The sequence below is a fragment of the Schistocerca cancellata genome, chromosome 3 (assembly GCF_023864275.1).
Source record: "Schistocerca cancellata isolate TAMUIC-IGC-003103 chromosome 3, iqSchCanc2.1, whole genome shotgun sequence".
Taxonomy (NCBI): domain Eukaryota; kingdom Metazoa; phylum Arthropoda; class Insecta; order Orthoptera; family Acrididae; genus Schistocerca; species Schistocerca cancellata.
This window is the reverse complement of record NC_064628.1, coordinates 580,437,270-580,457,940: the sequence shown is the minus strand read 5'-3', so window position 1 is coordinate 580,457,940 and position 20,671 is coordinate 580,437,270. Positions and strand designations below refer to the sequence as shown.

General features: G+C 45.4%; 2 protein-coding genes across 2 annotated transcripts in view; both read right to left on the bottom strand.

Annotated features, from left to right (window-relative positions):
- LOC126176824 (transmembrane protein 117-like) overlaps positions 1–3,147 on the bottom strand; it is a 300,039-nt gene extending 296,892 nt beyond the window's left edge. Inside the window, exon 1 of the mRNA XM_049924008.1 lies at positions 3,035–3,147. The gene's annotated coding sequence lies outside the window, so the exon portion shown is untranslated. The remainder of the gene's footprint in view (positions 1–3,034) is intronic.
- Positions 1–20,671, bottom strand: part of LOC126176438 (myb-like protein AA) — a 271,565-nt gene that overhangs the window by 31,167 nt on the left and 219,727 nt on the right. The window contains exon 3 of the mRNA XM_049923595.1: positions 3,152–3,433. Within this exon, the coding sequence (XP_049779552.1) occupies positions 3,152–3,433 (282 nt within the window). The remainder of the gene's footprint in view (positions 1–3,151; positions 3,434–20,671) is intronic.

Here is a 20,671-nt window from a genome sequence, read left to right as displayed (position 1 = left end):
GCTTTGAAGGATATTTTATTTTTCTGCGGGCAAATCCACTAGCAGACTCCAGTCCCTATTAAAATATTTCCTAATACCCGTTCCATTAAGTTTACATATCATCCCTTTGACACCCCAACTCACATACAATGAAGGGAAAAAAATCGTAACAGCAAGCAGGAGTTGTGTGACACAAACGAAAGTTAGTGGGCGTGTTCCTACATCTGAAATACGATGTCTGTTGAAATTTCGCGCTATTTCCGTAAGAGGCGCTAGTCGCGCCAAATCAAGTTTGCTTTAAATGCACTCTGTATCGGTCGTGAGCGATACTTACCTTTGAGAGTGGCAGAATGCCTTTAAGGTGACAAAGACGCCAGTATCAGAACATCGCTTAGTTTGAACGAGTTTGTGTAATAGGGTTACAATGAGCTGGATGTTCCTTCTGCGATATTGCAGAAAGACTTGGCAGGAATGTATCCTCTGTACATGATTGCTGGCTGCGGTGTTCGTTTGTAGACCGGGCTCCGGACGGCTACGTAGTACTACCGAGAGCGCAGAGCGTCGTGTTCGGTGTACGGCTGTGACGCATCGTACTGTATCTGCAGCAGCCACTAGAGCAACAGTTGGCATCACGTGACAAAACGAAATGTTAGAAATCGGTTACTTCAAAGATTGTTTCGAGCCAGACGCCCTGTATCCTGCATTCCGCACTGACCCCGTACGACAGCCATTTGTGCTTTCAATGGTGCCTAAGGAGAGCTCATTTGAGGGCAGGGTGCAAGTCTGTTTTGTTTTGTGATGAAAGCTTGTCCTGACTCATGTGTTTATTAGCAGTAGCTCAGCTGAGGGCCTGCAACCAGCCTGTCTGAGTGCTAGACACACTGGGCCTACACCTGGGTTATAGTCTGGGGAGCGATTTTGTTTGACAGCTGGAGCATTTTCGTGGTTATCCGACGCACCCTGACTGCAAATTTGTACGTCAGTCTGGTTATCTGACATGCTGTGCTACCATTCAAGAACACCATTGCAGGGGTGTTTTCCAACAGGATAACGCTCGCCCACATACCGCTGTTGTAACCCAATACGCTCTACAGAGTGTCGACGTGTTGCCTTAGGCTACTCGATCACCATATCTGTCTCCAATCCAGCACATATGGGACATCATCGGACGACAATTTCACCGACACCCACAAATAACATTAACCATTTAACCATCCCCGTATCGACCGACAAAGCGCAACCGGCATGCAACTCCATCTCACAAACTGAGATCCGGCACCTGTACAACACAATGCATGCGCATTTGTATGCTTGTAGTCAACAGTTTGACGTAGCACCGGTTGTTAATATACCAGCTTTTCAAATTTGCAGCGCTGACATTAAACTGTGATCCGGCAATGTTAATCACTTTCATACGTTATCTAGAGACATGTATTCTCGAAATTTCATTACTTTACATTAATTACACTACTGGCCATAAAATTGCTACACCACGAAGATGACGTGCTACAGACGCGAAATTTAACCGACAGGAAGAAGATGCTGTGATATGCAAATGATTAGCTCTTCAGAGCATTCACACAAGGTTGGCGCCGGTGGCGACACCTACAACGTGCTGACATGAAGAAATGGTGAAACGTTGTTGTGATGCCTCGTGTAAGAAGGAGAAATGCGTACCATCACGTTTGAGACTTTGATAAAGGTCGGATTGTAGCCTATCGCGATTGCGGTTTATCGTATCGCGACATTGTTGCTCGCGTTGGTCGAGATCCAATGACTATTAGCAGAATATGGAACCGGTGGGTTCAGGAAGGTAATACGGAACGCCGTGCTGGATCCCAACGGCCTCGTATCAGTAGCAGTCGAGATGACAGGCATCTTATTCGCCTGGCTGTAACGTATCGTGCAGCCACGACTCGATCCCTGAGTCAACAGATGGGGAAGTTTGCAAGACAACAACCATCTGCACGAACAGTTCGACGACGTTTGAGCAGAACGGACTATCAGCCCGGAGACCATGACTGCGGTTACCCTTGACGCTGCATCACAGACACGTCTGCCTGCTATGGTGTACTCAACGACGAACCTGTGTGCACGAATGGCAAAACGTCATTTTTTCGGATGAATAAAGGTTCTGTTTACAGCATCATGATGGTCGCATCCGTGTTTGGCTATATCGCGGTGAACGGACATTGGAAGCGTGTATTCGTCATCGCCATACTGGCGTATCACCCGGCGTGAAGGTATGGGGTGCCATTGGTTACACGTCTAGGTCACCTCTTGCTCGCATTGACGGCACTTTGAACAGTGGACGTTACATTTCAGATGTGTTACGACCCGAGGCTCTACCCTTCATTCGATCCCTGCGAAACCCTACATTTCAGCAGGATGTTGCAGGTCCTGTACGGGCCTTTCTGGATACAGAAAATGTTCGACTGTTGCCCTGGCCAGCACAGTCTACAGATCTGTCACCATTTGAAAACGTCTGGTCAATGGTGGCCGAGCAACAGGTTCGTCACAGTACGCCAGTCACTACTCGTGATGAACTGTAGTATCGTGCTGAAGCTGCATGGGCAGCAGTAAGTGTGCACGCCATCGAAGGCAAATGCCCAGGCGTATCAAGGCCGTTATTACGGCCAGAGGTGGTTGTTCTGGGTACTAATTTCTCAGGATGTATGCACCCAAATTGCGTGAAATTGTAATCACATGTCAGTTCTAGTATAATATATTTGTCCAATGAATACCCGTTTATCATCTGCATTTCTTCTTGGTGTAGAAATTTTAATGGCCAGTAGTGTAGGTTTGGTGAAGCTATTTTCTTCCGCCTGTGTATACAGATGTGTTTCACTTCTCACAGTAATTATCTCCTGGAACTAAGACATATGCCTAGTAAGACTGATTGAAACTGTTTCAGGAGTTTCAGAATCATGCTGGAACACTGACACAGACTACATACATGTTTACATACACATATATCTATATACGTGCAGTATCTGTGGACAGGCACAGGCTGGAGGTGGCGGTGTGTTCTGGAGCGGGATGGGGGACCACTCACCGTGGAGCGGCGGCGGTCTGTGGCGCTGAGTACGGTGGGCACCCTGCGCAGGCGGCCGGGCCGCGGCCGCTGGTGCTGGTGGTGGTGCTGGTGGTGGCGCGCGCCGTCGCAGCCCGCCCCCGCGCCGCGCACGCTGGCCGAGTCGGCCGACGCGGACGCGGAGGCGGAGGCGGAGGCGGAGCCGGCGGCCAGCACCGAGGCGCAGGTGGCGGCGCGGCTCAGCGGCTGCAGCTCGAGCGCCTCCTCGCTGCGCCCGCCCACCGCGTCCTCCTCCTCCTCCTCCTCCTCCTCCTCGTCCTCGATGTCCGCGTACTGGTAGTAGTTCTCGTAGATGGAGCCCCCGGCGCGCGACTCTGGCGGCGAGCAGCCTCCGCTCGTCGTGCTGCCCCCGCCGTACGACTGTGGGCACACCACACCGGGGCCCTGCTAACTACACGCACACCTAGCTCGTCGTCTCAATTGTATGTAGGGCTATCGATGTATTACTTATCTGATCGAAAGTACCGGGGAACCTCTGTGTAATGCGGAAATAGCCACTGGATGTCACGAGACGCGGACCCGCCGATATAAATGGAGACGGGGTGTGTTGCGTTGTTAGTAGAGAAGCACCAACGGCAGACTGGGTCGGTCACAAGAACTCAGTGACCTCGAACCTGGACTAGGCACTGGATCTGAGTAACAAGTCTATCAGGGACAATCAAACCTTTTACACCTGCTCAAGTCAACTGTTTGTGATGTGACAGTGAAGTGGTACCGCTCAGGGAGAAGCACAGCTAATTCAGTACCAATAAAGGACAGGATGGACGGTCTTAGTAGAAGTTTGTTGCATACCGTCTACTCACATTAATGTGATCTCCATTTACGTTTGACATCTACGTGGAATGACTCACAGACGGCAAGTGGCAGCACTAGCGCGGCTGGAGGACGATGAAAACACTGTGGAAACGGAGCGATTCGTCTGACGTCCAAAAGAACACGATCATTGGCTTTTGGACCAAGGGTGCAACATTTTCGATACGATTAAGTTTATAAACTGTTTGCGTGTCGCCGTGGCTAAAGTATAGCATGCGTGGCAAAGTGGCATCATCCAAACCCGGAGCCTAGGCAACTGCGTTGGACCACAGTCCATAGATGACAGGGATGAACAATCGCTATAGAGACGTGTGTGGGTGAACAGATGTGCATCTGAAACTTCCTGGCTGATTAAAACTGTCTGCCGGACCGAGACTCGAACTCGGGATTTTTGCCTTTCGCGGGGAAGTGCTCTAACAACTGAGCTACCCAAGCACGACTCACGCCCCGTCCTCACAGCTGGAGTCGCGCTTGGGTAGCTCAGTTGGTAGAGCACCTGCCCGCGAAAGGCAAAGGTCCCGAATTCGAGTCATGGTCCGGCAAACAGTTTTAATCTGCCAGGAAGTTTCATATCAGCGCACACTCCGCTGCAGAGTGAAAATCTCATTCTAGATGTGCAACTGTTCAACAACTGGTCACCCAGATGAACCAAGGGGCTACCAACAGTATATCCTCAACCACTGTCCAGCGAAAGTTGCTGTGTGGCAGATGCCTAGTTCGTGCACCCATGCTAACTGCTTTTTATCGGCGACGAAAGATGGAATGTGTACGCCACTGCCGCTACTGGACGTCTGCTGAGTGTTGACAAGTGGTCGTTGCAGATGAATCACGTTTTAAGCTCCACCAGCGCCAAACATCTGAAACCAGTGACCCCGCATCAATCGTCGAAGGGGTCCAGCCCTGAGGTGGGACCGTTATGATCTGCGCAATATTTTCGTGCCATTCCCCGGATGGTCTCGTCATTCTGGAAGACACCACTGGATCAACACAAGTACGTACCTATCCTTAGGGACCGTGTACACCTCTACATTAAGTTTGTTTTTCCTCAGCACGATGGCATCAATTTGCAGGACATTGCAGCCTGACTCAGACCCCGCGTGTACAAGTGTAGTTCGAGGAGCACCACGGTGAGTTTATCGCTATCCCCTCGCCACTAAACTCCCCGAATTTAACCCTATCCCTCGATAGGACGATCTCGTTGGGTCTACTGGCGCCATGGATCATTAACCGAGAAACCTAGAGCAGCTGGATGTGGCACTGCACTCGGCATGGCTGCATATCCCTTTCAGTACCTTCCAGAACCTCACTGACTCTGTTCCTGCGCGTATCTCAGCAGTCCACAGTGCAAAAGGCGGTTATTCTGGCTTTTAACTACGCTCATGCTCATAAATTAAGGATAATTGCAGAATGTGGTGCCACACAGCGTGGCACTACACAAAACTGGCGCTAATAGCATAGGCACATAGGGAACACACACGACACAGATCTGTACGTTCACGGCATTGGTGATAAGTTGAGAAAACCGTCCCGAAACACATGTGCTACAAAACGCCACTGTTTCCTGCGCATGTACCCCGACATCAATATGGGATATGATCACTATACACACGTACACAGGCTGCACAACGGGTTGACATACTTTGGATCAGGTGGTCGAGCAGCTGCTGGGGTATAACCTGCCTTTCTTGCTCTAGTGCCTGTCGGAGCTCCTGAAGTGTCCTAGGGGTTTAAAGGCGTGCAACGATACATCGGCCGAGAGCATCTCATACGTGCTCGATGGCCTTTAGGTCTGGAGAAAAGGTAGGCCATTCCATTCGCCTGATATCTTCAGTTTCAATATACTCCTCCATGATGGCAGCTTGATGGGATCGTGCGTAATCATCCATCAGGAGGAAGGTGAGACCCACTACACCCGTGAAAAGGTGGACATACTGGTGCAAAGTGACGTCCCGATACACCTGACCTGTTACAGTTCCTCTGTCAAAGACATGCAGGGGTGTACGTGCACCAGTCATAATACCACCCTACACCATCAAACCACGACCTCCATACAGGTCCCTTTCAGGGTCATTAAGGGGTTGGTATCTGGTTCCTGGAACATGCCAAATGAAAATCCGGCGATAATCACTGTTCAGACTGTACCTGGACTAGTCCGTGAACATAACATGGGACCACTGTTCCAGTGACCATGTACTGTGTTCTCGACACCAGGCTTTACAGGCTCTCCTGTGATCAGGGGTCAGTGAAATGCATTTTGCAGGTCTCCGGGCGAATAAACCATGTCTGTTTAGTCGTCTGTATACTGTGTGTCAGGAGACAACTGTTCCAGTGGATGCGGTAAAGTCCCGAGCAAGGCTACCTGCAGTACTCCGTGGCCGTCTGCTGGCACTGATGATGAGATATTGGTCTTCTGGTGGTGTTGTACACTGTGGATGTCCCGTACTGTAGCGCCTGGACACGTTTTTTGTGTGCTGGAAAAGTTGCCATAATCTTGAGATCAAACTTTGTGGCACACGGAGGGCCCGGGCTACGACCCACTGTGTTTGACCTGCCTCCAGTCGCCCTAGTGTTCTACCCCTAATAACCTCATCAATATGTGTTCTTTGAGCCATTTTCATCACACAGTCACCATTGGCACGTCTGAAAACGTCCTCACACTTACTCGCTGCACCGTACTCTGACATGCACCAACACTCCTCTGCGTATGTGGACTGCTGCCAGCGCCCCCGTGCGACGACCGCAGGTCAAATGCACAGCATGGTCGTACCCCGAGGTGATTTAAACCCGCAAACCGCCCACCAAAGCGTTGTTTCACCATGTATCAGCATTATCCTTAATTTATGAGCATGAGTATATGTAAAAATCGCGTGAAGGAACCACTCTTGCCTTCGAAAGAGGTAGCAACAGTCCAGCTAGCTCAAAGAATGTTAAGAAGAATGGGATACAATGCTCGACCAGCTACCACGCATTTCTGTCGTCAATTTTAAGCGACGCCTGAAGTGGTGTAAAGAGCGACGCCACTGTGCAGTGGATAACTGGAAACGAGTGATTTGGACAGGTGAACCACGCTGTACCCTGTGGCAATCCGATGAGAGGGTTTGGGATTGGCGAATGCCCAGAGAAGTTTGTCTGTTATCGTGTGTAGTACGAAGGAGTTGGCTTTACGGTATGGTGTTGCTTTTCGTGATTAGAGTGTGATCACCTTATTACGCTCAAGAAAACGCTACATCCGAAACGATGTGAACGAGTTTTGCAGCACTGTGTACTGTGTGCAGCAGAACAACAGTTCGGAGATGGTGATTCTGCCAGGGCGACAATGCACCCTGTCATAATGGAGAAACGGTGAAGAAATGGTTTGTGAATGATAACATTCCTGAAATGGAATGGCCTGCCCAGAATACCGACTTGAATCTAATGGAATACCTTTGGGATGAGTCAGAACGTCGACTTCTCTCAAGACCCCAGCTTCCAACATCACTACTTTCTCTGGTTTTGGTTCTTGAGGAAGAATGGGCTCCTATTCCTACGCAAGCATTGAGATACGCTGAAATTGTCCTCAGCAGAGTTCAAGACACCATAAGGGGGACGAGTGAATACACCACATATTAATGTCCACTAATAGGTGTCCGGATGCTTTTGATCACATAGTGTAAAATTTACGTTAATCACGAGTGTTATCGCCATCCCATTCGTGACGAGTTGTTGGTTATTCTTGTAACGATGAGGATGAAGATTGTATTTATTTCACAGCTTTATGCTTGGTGTGCAGTCACTCCGGTGCGCTGTCCGTGGGAAAATTGAAGACATGCGCGGAAAAACGGGATAACCCTCAAATGTAGAAAACTTAGACATAATTGCTGCCATCTGTTGTTGGGTATGGGAACTAAAATTTTGATAGTTCCAATATTCAGCAACAGATGGCAACATTTATCTCTAAGTTTTCTACATTTGAGGGTTAGTCCGTTTTTCCGCGCACGTCTTCAGTTGATTATGATTTCCGGTCTTGCTCTTGACCGCGTCATACAAACGCCTCTAAACTAATGTAATAAAATTTTAAAAAAGTCTATGAGATAGACAGGGGTTACAACATACAAAGAAAAAGATTATTATTAAAATATGAATATATTACAATCGAAGTAATTTAACTTGTCTAGAACAGCCTTCATGTAAATACAATTGCAGCCCAGAATTCGCTGCGGGCAACCACAAACACAATACTGTTCCTTAAAGGACAACAGCTGTTGTTAGTAAAATGGCGGACGACGTGCCGTTACTCCAGAGGAGGGTGTTTCATAGGTGGCGAGTAAATGCTCCGCGAAAAACTATCAATAATATGGCGAACTTTTCGATACCTTTTCTTATTTTTTAAAAAGTTCTATTATGATATCTGTGTTATTAGTTATAATTTAAAACTGAAGTAATCACTGAATAAAACAAATTTTTCTCTTATTTCAAAATTTTATTAATTTTATTAACCTTCAAAATAAGAAAAAGGTGTTTCATGAAAGAACCAGAATGCTCAGACTGTTCCGTTAGAGGAAAAGTTTGTGAACCCCTGCTCAAGAAGCTAAATTTAACACGTACATTGCAGATAACGTTCTGGAAAAGCTTTCGCAATAAACCACAGAGATCAGAGATCTAAAATGCAGCAGTGAGAGTTCCATCGAGGCGACAAAGGAAGATGCGTGTGTGTGGAGGGGGGGGGGGGGGGAGGGGATGAGGGTGTTGCGATGTTTTCTTACCACATGGCGATGTCGTAGGTATTTGCAAAATCCAGCAGGTAGGTACAACGTTCCAGCCGAAAACAGTTGCTTGTGTCGTGTTATTATGGTGGTGCTCTACAGCGGGCATAAACTGCAAAACCGTAACGAGACCCAAGGTGACAAGTGACTGGAGCCGAATGCAATAATTGTTGGCGTTTTCTGAACGCCCCATCTAAGTGCAACCTCCGATGTCGAACAAGGAGAATGGGGCGAGACAGCTGCTTCTTGGACTTTTGTGATTAGTCCTCAGTAAGCCTTCCATGTCAGAGAATAGACGTCTTCCCGATTACTGAGAAAATCGACGGCCAAGCTCTCTCAGGCGGAACTTCGAAAGCAGTATTCCTCAGAGATTTTCCATTCTGTCTAGAAGCCAACCGATGCGAAGGAGGACTTTTCTGTATCAAGGCGCCTCCCTGAAGAAGAAGAAAAAGTCGGTCTAATTTTTAGTAGATTCTAACGGTTGTCACCATTTTGGAGAAATTGCTAAGTTTTCTCATGATGATCGTATCACAGGCTAGATTCCGTGATACTGCTCTGCAGTATGTCAGGAAGAATGCAGTTGGACTTGCCTGGTGCTACTTTCTGCTGGTGAAGATTAAAATTCAAAATTAAAGCAAATAGTGTGCTGAGAATGTTGTATACAAGGCTAAGGGGGAAGGTGGTGTGGAACGTTTCTTACTTTGGTTTCTTTCATTTAGAAGTGAAAAATGAAATCTTTATATCTTGTAATGTATCTCTACAAACATTCCTATGCATTCTGTCTTTATTACTACTTTTTACATCGGTTTCTTCCATTTGGAACTGGAAAATTAAAGCTTGAAACCTCTGCAAACATCACACGAATTCTGTCAGTACAAATATTTTTAGTTTCAGATTGACCGTGAGGTGACCGATGGAGAAGCAACTTTGACATCTGTAGAGTTACGGCTCGTCATGAAGTTTTCATTTCTTCTGGAAGAGTCTGCAAACTGCGTTCACACTGAGGTGTCACAAACTGGACAGCTACAGCTACATCTGTACCCTGCAAGTCACCTTACGGCGTGTGACGGAGGTTACTTCTGGGGCTACTCAGTTTCTTTCTTCTCTGTTCCATTCTCGAATAGTGCTTGTGAAGAACCACTGTCGACGAAACACTATATTCGCTCTAATTTCTCTGATTTCCTTGGCATCGTCACTTCGCGAGACGTTTGGTGGAGGTCTAGGGGTAGTGTCTATTACTAGTAACCAAACCTTCGCGGTCTCGGGCTCGAACCACACCACTGCTTAAATTTAGAATAAAAATCATTAGCCGTGGGGTCACAACTTCCGGCATAAGAAGTCACACCGGTTCTGCCAGCGGCCTTGTTAAAGATAGCGGAGGAACGTACAGTGGTTCAGGGCACTCTTTTGTACTTTGTGTGGGAAACTACCCCTAAAAGGCGGAAGAATTAATTATCAGCGACATGAGGAAGCAGAAGGCAATGGAAACTACTACATTAAAGACACATTAAGTATATCCACAGGACATGTAGTCTGTAACTGAAAAATTGTCACGACGATCTCTCCATCGGAAAAGATTCCGGACTAGTCTCCCATCCGGATCTCCGGAAGAGAACTGCCAAGGGGGAGGTGACCATGAGGAAAAAATTGAATAGCAACGACAGGATAACGTTCTACGAATCGAGGAGTGGGATATCAGAGTTTTGAACATGGTAGAGAAGATAGTAAATCTGAAAATAGAAATGCTAAGGCTCACTCTAGATGTAACTGCGGTCACTGAAGTGAAATGGAAAAAAGAAAAGGATTTCTGGTCGGATGAGGATCGGGTTATATCAACAACAGAAGAAAATGACATAACGGGAGTGAGATTCGTTTTGAATACGAAGATAGGACAGAGAATGAGTTACTGTGAACAGAGATAAAGAAACTGCGTGAGGATATTGAATGAGTAGTTTAGTACGTAAATGGAGATGGAAAAATAAGTCATGGGAGATTGGAATGTGGTTGCAGGGGAAGAAAATCAAATGGTTCAAATGGCTCTGAGCACTATGGGACTTAACATCTATGGTCATCAGTCCCCTAGAACTTAGAACTACTTAAACCTAACTAACCTAAGGACATCACACAACATCCAATCATCACGAGGCAGAGAAAATCCCTGACCCCGCCGAGAATCGTACCCGGGAACCCGGGCGCGGGAAGCGAGAACGCTACCGCACGACCACGAGCTGCGGACGCAGGGGAGGAATCAGAAGACAGTGTTACAGGAAAATATGGATTTGGTAGTAGGAATCACAAAGGAGAAAGACTAATTGACTTCTGCAACAAATTTCCGCCATTAATTGCGAATACTTTGTTCAAGAATCTCGACAGGAGGAGACATTCTTAGTAAAGGTCGGGAGACACGGGAAGATTTCAATTACATTACGTCATGGTCAGTCAGAGATTCAGAAATCAGATATTGGATTATAGTGCTTACCCAGAAGCAGATATAGACTCAGATCACAATTTAGTAATGAAGAGTAGGCTGAAGTTTAAGATACTAGTAAGCGACACTCAGTGCGCAAGGAAGTGGGATGCGGAAATTCTAGGGAATGAAGAGTTACGCTTGAAGTTCTCTGAGGCTACAGATACTAGGGTACAGAATGGCTCAGCAGGCAATTCAATTGAAGAGGATTGGACATCTCCGAAGAAAGCATTCACTCGAGTTTCAAAGAGAACGTAGGTGAAAGGAAGATAATTGCGAAGAAACAATGGGTAACAGAAGAAATACTTCAGTTGATCGACAGATGAAGGAAGTACAAAAATGTTCAGGGAAATTCGGGAACACAGAAATACAAGATACTTCGGAATCCAATAAATAGGAAGTGCGGGAAATCTAATGCGAAATGGCTGCATTCTAAATGTGAAAGAATCGAAAAAGAAGGAAGGACCGAGTCAGCATATAGAAAAGTCAAAACAGCCTTCGGTTAAATTAAAAGCAGGGACTGCAACATTAAGAGTGCAATGGGAATTTCACTACTAACTGCAGGGGAGAGAGCAAATAGGTGGAAAGAGTATATTTGTGGCTTTTATGATGGGGACGACTTGGATGTTGCTGTGATAGAAGAAGAAACAGGGGACGATAGGAAAGAGATAGGGGATCCAGTATTAGAATGAAAATTTAAAATATCTTTGGAAGACTTAAGATCAAATAAGGCAGAAGGGACAGATTACAGGTCATCGGAATTTTATTGGTGGAAGTCGCAACAAAATAACTACTTACGTTGATGTGTAGAACGTATGAGACTGGCTATATACCATCAGAATTTTGGAAAAATATCATCAGCATGATTCCGAATTATTAACCAAACAGCTTAACAGCTCGTGCATACAAGTTGCTGACAGCAATAATACACAGAAGAATGGAAAAGGAAACTGAGGATCTGTTAGATGACGACCAGTTTGACATTTAGGAAATGTAAAGGCACCAGAGAAGCGGTTCTGGCGTTGCGGTTGATAATAGAAACAGGACTGAACGTAAATAGTATTTGTCGGCCAGGAAAAAGCATTCGACAGTGTAAAATTGTGCAGGATTTTGAAATTCGGAGAAATATGGGGGTAAGCTATAGGGGACGACGGGTAATACACAATACATACAAGAAGCAAGAGGGACCAATAAGACTGAAAGACTAAGAATGAAGTGCTCGGATTAAAAAGGGTGTAGGATAGGGATGTAATTTTGTGTCCCTACTCTTCAGTGTACACATCGAAGAAGCAATGTGGTAAATTTAAGAAAGGTCCAATTCAGGATGAAAGGATATGAATAACAAAATTATCTGATGACATTGCTATCCTTGGAGAAAGCGTAGAAGATTTATAGTATCTGCTCAAAGGTATGAATATTCTAATAAGTACAGCACTTGGATTAAGAGTAAATCTAAGAATGACGGAAGTAATGAGAAGTAGTAGAAATGAAAACATCGAGAAACTTGGTGATTGGTGATCACGAAGTAGATGAAGAAATGGGATTCTGCTACCTATGCAGTAAAGTATTCATGACGTACGAGAAAGGAGGGCACAAAAAGCAGACTAGCACTGGCAAAAAGGGCACTCCTGGCCAAGAGAAGTATATTAACATCAAACATAGGCCTTAATTTGAGGAAGAAATTTCTGATAATGTACTTTTGGAGCACAGATTTGTATGGTAGTGAAACATGGACTGTGGGAAAACCAGAACAGATGAGAATTGAAGCATTTGGGTTGTGGTGCTACAGAAGAACGTTGAACATTGGGTGGATTGATAAGGTATGGAATGGTGAGGTTCTCCGAAGAATTGGCGAGGAATGGAATATATGAAAATCACTGAGAAGAAGAAGGGACAGGATGCTATGATATCTGTTAAGACCACGTAATGACTTCCATCATACTAGAGGGAGCTGTAGTGGGTAAAAACCGTAGATGAATGCTGAGATGGAGATACACCCAGCAAATAATTAAGGACGAAGGTTATAAGTGCTACTTTGAGACGAAAAGGATGGCACAGAAGAGGAATTGGTGACGGGGCGCAGCAAACAAGTCAGAAGAGTGATAATTAAAAAAAATTGTTGGGGGAAACTGTGTTGCCCAACTCTTCGTCTAACCTAATTTATTGAAAATTCAACACCATGTGTCTCGATAATGCAAAATACCCCTCGTGTAACGTTTGTCACTGGAGTTTGTTGAGCATCATGTTAATGGCCGTTCGTAATTTGTAAACTTCCATAGCCTCATTTACATTAATGAAAACTGTGTGCAACTGACTGAATTGATTAAAAAAGGGTGGCTCTGATGAAACGTGAGCCATGAATCAACCACAGAGCAATATACATGGTGTTGGGGAATAATTACAAATAATGTAACAATTGGTGCCTTAATATGTACCCATTTCAGTTTGTTTAGTTGTTTTTGTTCTGTGTCTAACAGCCTTCTTGCAAACACATCACGTAATTTGCTACCTGATGTTATCTGTACAGTTGTGATTGCGTCAGTGTAGATTATCCATTTTGTGCCCACGTTTCCAGACATCAATGCCTGGCATCCTGCCCAGGGAGAAATAAACATTGTTGAACTGCTTATGCCACGCGTACTTAGAGCTACTAACCAAGCTATAAATATACTTCTCGTAACTGCTATAATTATTAGTGTGCATTTGAAGTAAACTGTCCTCAATCGTCAATAAAAGTATCTGCACTTACACCACTAACATCCTGTATAATAAAAAAAAGATCATCTGACTACGAAATGAAATAGGATTCTCGATTAAACCATTGTATTACAATAGTCCTCCTTTTAAAATACACGAACTCAAATTTGATCACAAGATCTAACCGAAGTTCAGAAAAGCCTAGAACATAGAATGAATGAACGCTTGACACCGAAAGATACGAAACTGACTGTGAAAGTACAAACACACGGTGTCTGCCTAGTTGCTGTGTGATGACGCCAAAAGAATAATTAACTAAAACATACATATGGCGCCAAAGGATGGAGTGTGAAGAAGCCCTCAAACTTTCCATGAAATTAGAAAGTCTGCAACAGTTCAAACTCTGCTAGTCATTTGGTGAAAGGCTACGTGTGCATTGATCTGATTCTGATTGCTGTTAGGGATGAGGGGGAAAGGGGGGGGGGCAGATGACGAAGTCCTTTGTAGTCGTGGCAGAAGTGAATCAGCTAACAGATGGCACTGAAGGGGACCATCTAGTCCATCAACTAACATTCCACAGTCTTTTGCCCAGGTGGAGAGGTGTGGGAACAACAAAACACTGTCTGATCGATGACACATAAGCATATTCGGATTCACGTTGGAAATACTGGGGCTTTCGGTACAGTCGTGGCTCCTGAGAATTTCTCAGCAAGATATTCATTCGAACGATACTTCTGTCGTTATACAACGCGTTACAGCTTTCGCAGAAAGGAAAACCACAGCGCGAAGAGGACTAAGGACAGTATGGTCATACCACTTGTTACTTTCCTCTCAACACTGTTTTCCAAGCTGCTCCTGTAACAATGCATGCACCAACTTGGGAACTCGGTACCGGTAACAGTGCCTGTCCAGCCACTGGAAACACCCCAGACAGTGTGGCGCTTTACAGTCTCGTAAGACAACCCAGCAGCCTTTCCTCCTTTTGCAGACACTCCAGTACAAAAAATGGGCTCTGATGCTAAGCCCCTCCCGGGGGAATCGAGCTGCTCAGAGTCTCGTATCACTGAATATGAGAAATAGCAAGCATTTCAGCACTGCTAAGCGATCGATTCCTATCGTATTCCTGATATGCTCTACGAACTCGGAAAAGTTGCTCAGACGGAAACGACCGATGAGCTGCTCTCACTGACCACTTTCCCAAATGGATACGTCAAACAGTTCGGCCAGTCTAATAAAATAAACCAAAACCCAATTGTGGCTGGTTGCTGCGATGTACTATCAATGGTGTGTATCACGTAACAACCATGGTTCACTGATAAGCAGATCTACATCTACATCTATACTCCGCGAGCCACCTTACGGTGTGTGGCGGAGGGTACTTATTGTACCACTATCTGATCCCCCCTTCCCTGTTCCATTCACGAATTGTGCGTGGGAAGAACGACTGCTTGTAAGTCTCCGTATTTGCTCTAATTTCTCGGATCTTTTCGTTGTGATCATTACGCGAGATATATGTGGGCGGTAGTAATATGTTGCCCATCTCTTCCCGGAATGTGCTCTCTCGTAATTTCGATAATAAACCTCTCCGTATTGCGTAACGCCTTTCTTGAAGTGTCCGCCACTGGAGCTTGTTCAGCATCTCCGTAACGCTCTCGCGCTGACTAAATGTCCCCATGACGAATCGCGCTGCTTTTCGCTGGATCATGTCTATCTCTTCTATTAATCCAACCTGGTAAGGGTCCCATACTGATGAGCAATACTCAAGAATCGGACGAACAAGCGTTTTGTAAGCTACTTCTTTCGTCGATGAGTCACATTTTCTTAGAATTCTTCCTATGAATCTCAGCCTGGCGCCTGCTTTTCCCACTATTTGTTTTATGTGATCATTCCACTTCAGATCGCTCCGGATAGTAACTCCTAAGTATTTTACGGTCGTTACCGCTTCCAATGATTTACCACCTATGGCATAATCGTACTGGAATGGATTTCTGCCCCTATATATGCGCATTATATTACATTTATCTACGTTTAGGGAAAGCTGCCAGCTGTCGCACCATGCATTAATCCTCTGCAGGTCTTCCTGGAGTACGTACGAGTCTTCTGATGTTGCTACTTTCTTGTAGACAACCGTGTCATCTGCAAATAGCCTCACGGAGCTACCGATGTTGTCAACTAAGTCATTTATGTATATTGTAAACAATAAAGGTCCTATCACGCTTCCTTGCGGTACTCCCGAAATTACCTCTACATCTGCAGATTTTGAACCGTTAAGAATGACATGTTGTGTTCTTTCTTCTAGGAAATCCTGAATCCAATCACAAACCTGGTCCGATATTCCGTAAGCTCGTATTTTTTTCATTAAACGTAAGTGTGGAACCGTATCAAATGCCTTCCTGAAGTCCAGGAATACGGCATCAATCTGCTCGCCAGTGTCTACGGCACTGTGAATTTCTTGGGCAAATAGGGCGAGCTGAGTTTCACATGATCTCTGTTTGCGGAATCCATGTTGGTTATGATGAAGGAGATTTGTATTATCTAAGAACGTCATAATACGAGAACACAAAACATGTTCCATTATTCTACAACAGATTGACGTAAGCGAAATAGGCCTATAATTATTCGCATCTGATTTATGACCCTTCTTGAAAATGGGAACGACCTGCGCTTTCTTCCAGTCGCTAGGTACTTTACGTTCTTCCAGCGATCTACGATAAATTGCTGATAGAAAGGGGGCAAGTTCTTTAGCATAATCACTGTAGAATCTTAAGGGTATCTCGTCTGGTCCGGATGCTTTTCCGCTACTAAGTGATAGCAGTTGTTTTTCAATTCCGATATCGTTTATTTCAATATTTTCCATTTTGGCGTCCGTGCGACGGCTGAAGTCAGGGACCGTGTTACGATTTTCCGCAGTGAAACAGTTTCGGAACACTGAATTCAGTATTTCTGCCTTTCTTCGGTCGTCCTCTGTTTCGGTGCCATCGTGGTCAACGAGTGACTGAATAGGGGATTTAGATCCGCTTACCGATTTTACATATGACCAAAACTTTTTAGGGTTCTTGTTTAGATTGTTTGCCAATGTTTTATGTTGGAATTCATTGAATGCTTCTCTCATTGCTCTCTTTACGCTCTTTTTCGCTTCGTTCAGCTTTTCCTTATCAGCTATGATTCGACTACTCTTAAACCTATGATGAAGCTTTCTTTGTTTCCGTAGTACCTTTCGTACATGATTGTTATACCACGGTGGATCTTTCCCCTCGCTTTGGACCTTAGTCGGTACGAACTTATCTAAGGCGTACTGGACGATGTTTCTGAATTTTTTCCATTTTTGTTCCACATCCTCTTCCTCAGAAATGAACGTTTGATGGTGGTCACTCAGATATTCTGCGATTTGTGCCCTATCACTCTTGTTAAGCAGATATATTTTCCTTCCTTTCTTGGCATTTCTTATTACACTTGTAGTCATTGATGCAACCACTGACTTATGATCACTGATACCCTCTTCTACATTCACGGAGTCGAAAAGTTCCGGTCTATTTGTTGCTATGAGGTCTAAAACGTTAGCTTCACGAGTTGGTTCTCTAACTATCTGCTCGAAGTAATTCTCGGACAAGGCAGTCAGGATAATGTCACAAGAGTCTCTGTCCCTGGCTCCAGTTCTGATTGTGTGACTATCCCATTCTATACCTGGTAGATTGAAGTCTCCCCCTATTACAATAGTATGATCACGAAACTTCTTCACGACGTTCTGCAGGTTCTCTCTGAGGCGCTCAACTACTACGGTTGCTGATGCAGGTGGTCTATAGAAGCATCCGACTATCATATCTGACCCACCTTTGATACTTAGCTTAACCCAGATTATTTCACATTCGCATTCGCTAATAACTTCACTGGATATTATTGAATTCTTTACTGCTATAAATACTCCTCCACCATTGGCGTTTATCCTATCCTTGCGGTATATATTCCATTCTGTGTCTAGGATTTCGTTACTGTTCACTTCCGGTTCAGTATCTAGAGAGAATGCTCATAACGGTAATGCTAACCAGCTTTACTACTAGCCAGCTGTATCGAGAGGCCAAAATCATTACGACCACCAGCTTAGCGGCGTGCTGCTCCATCTTGGGGACGAAATAAATCAGTGAATTTTCACGGTATGGATTTGACATGTCGTTGTCAGTATTCCAGTAACATCACGGACAGTTCACACAGTCCCACAAATTATACGGACGGTGGTCTGTAGGCGTGGAGCTGGTGGCCGATAGCGTGCCATACGTGTTCCATCGGGTTTCTACAGGGACACCTCCAAGGACCATCCGTCACCTCGTGGAGGCTTCTGCACTGGATCAAGAGGAACTGTGCGGCTCTGCAGTGGTTCGAATGCTGACAAATGTAGTAAACGTAGAAGCACTTCGAGCAGCGTGGGCGAGTTATCACCTAATTATTAGGACGAGGTGCAAGAGCAAACCGTCCTTTATATGAGATAATCACGAGATGTGTTCAATTCTGTGAAGGATGCTCAGTTAGATACTCAGTTTTTGGCGTAATGCTGTTGTCGAGGCAAGCAGACACTAACAGTGCAGACAGTGGCACTGAAGTCTTGACATCGGCAGTCGTGATCCACGCTCTTAGGCCTGTATCGTCGGGAATTATCATCCATCAGATAATTCACAGCGGACCCATATGGGAACACATATTACTGCAGAATACCATCCCTACAGGCCTCAACCGTCACAGTATCACTACGAAACACACATAATGACGCAAATGCTCTTAACATTATCCACCCTAGACCATAATACTGACATCACTGCATCGAAGCCTTTCCACATTACTCGGCCAGTAGGAATTCATTTAAAGGACACTGCTCCACGGTTCCTGGGCAGACCCAAGTTGGGAAAGATACCAAATTAGCCAAGCTATGCAGTTCCTTTGTGTGTGTGCCCCCCCCCCCCCCCCCCCTTGAGGCTGTCGCAAGCTTCGGTCAGTAGGAAATTAAACCCAAGATAATGGTCCCGGAGTTGGGCTGTAGTACAGTAACATATCTTCGTCTGTGGCTGTAGCAGGAGGTTGGTCGCACGTATACTTCCGTTGAATACTACCTTCCTCGTGAACTCTCCTCTGCAGCCGATACAAGAGTTGTGGTCGATCTATACTCTGACGAAACGTTATGCCATCCAAATGTGTTCATCCAAACGTGTCCACTTCGCTAATTAACTTCCCTATAAGCTGAGGTAGCAAAAGTTATGGGATACCTCTTAATACAGTGTCGGAATTCCTTTTTTCCCTGCGTAGTGCAGTATCTTGACGTGGCATGGACTCACCAAGTCGTCGGAAGTCCCCTGCAGAAATATTGAGCCATGTTGCCTCTACTGCCGTCCACAATTGCGAAAGTATTGCCCGCGCAAGATTTTCTGCACGAACTGATTTCTCGATTATATCCCGTAACTGTTCGATGGAAATCACGTCGGACGATCTGGGTGGGCAAATCATTCACTCAAATTGTCCATAATGTTCTTCAAAACGAATCACGAAGAGTTGTGGCCCATCGAATGGCGCATTGTTGTCCATAACAGTTTCATCGCTGTTTGGTATCCAAGTATCTGGATAAAACCATTTCCAGTCAACGATCGGTTTAGCTGGACCAGAGAACCCAATCTTTCCATGGAAACACAGCCCACACCACTATAGAGCCATTACCAGCTTTCACAGTGCCTTTCTGCGTCCATGGCCCTTCGACATTCGCGAACCCTACCGTCAGCTCTTGCCAATTAAAGTCGAGACTCATCTGACCAGGCCACGGTTTACCAGTCGTCTAGGGTCAATCGATAAGGCCAAGAGCCCAGGAGAGGCGTGCAGGCGACGTCGTGCTTTTAGCAAACGTATTTGAGTCGGTCGTCTGCTGCCATAGCCCATTAACGCCAAATTTCGCCACATTGTCGTAACAAATAAGTTCGTCGTACTTCTCGCATTGACTTCTGTGCTTATTTCACCCAGTGTTGCTTGTCTGTTAGCACTGACAACTCTACGCAAACGTTGCTGCTCTCGATCGTAAAGTGAAGGCCGCCGGCCACTGCGTTGTTCGTGCTCAAAGGTAATGCCTGAAACTTGGTATTTTCGGCACGCTTTTCACACTGTGCATCTCGGAATATTGAATACCGAAACGATTTCCGAGAGGAATATCTCTTGCATCTGGCTCCAACTACCATACCGCATTCGAAGTCTCTTAATTCCCGTTGCGCGGCCATAACCACCTCTGCAAAGTTTTCACGTGAAACACCTGAGTACAAATGACAGCTTCTCCAATGCACTGACCTTTTATACTTGTTCATACGATACTACCGCCATCTGTGTATGTGCATATCGCTATCTCATGACTTCTGTCAGCACTGTGTACTTTGAATACTGTGAACCAGACGCACACGAGTCAGTCAGAGGCACTGTACCCAAGGCTTCTGCTCAGGAGGACTGTTTCCATGTAGTTTTGCCACTATGTCACTATGATTTCACGGTTTTTTGTAGACTCTTTCACTTATGTACATCCATCTAGGTTCTTGCCTAGCTATCACCGGTATTGCCTCAGGCTCATAAAATCAGTCAAAATGACTTTCTTAAATAACTGCGTATCTCGAAACCTTTCGAAATTCCAGAGAGATAAAAACTTATGGTTCTTGGTCCGGTACAAGCACATGAGTGGAATTAGCTGCCTTCCTGGAAAGTCCGAGTTTTATAACTACATTGCTACCATCAGTAGAAGTAAGGAAGAGGTACAGGACGTGTTGAATAAAATGATATAATCAGTAGATGCTGTAGACTGACAGTAAACCGAATGCCGCTGTATGTTATTATACTTTTATGGATCTAGCAGGAGGAGCTACAGCA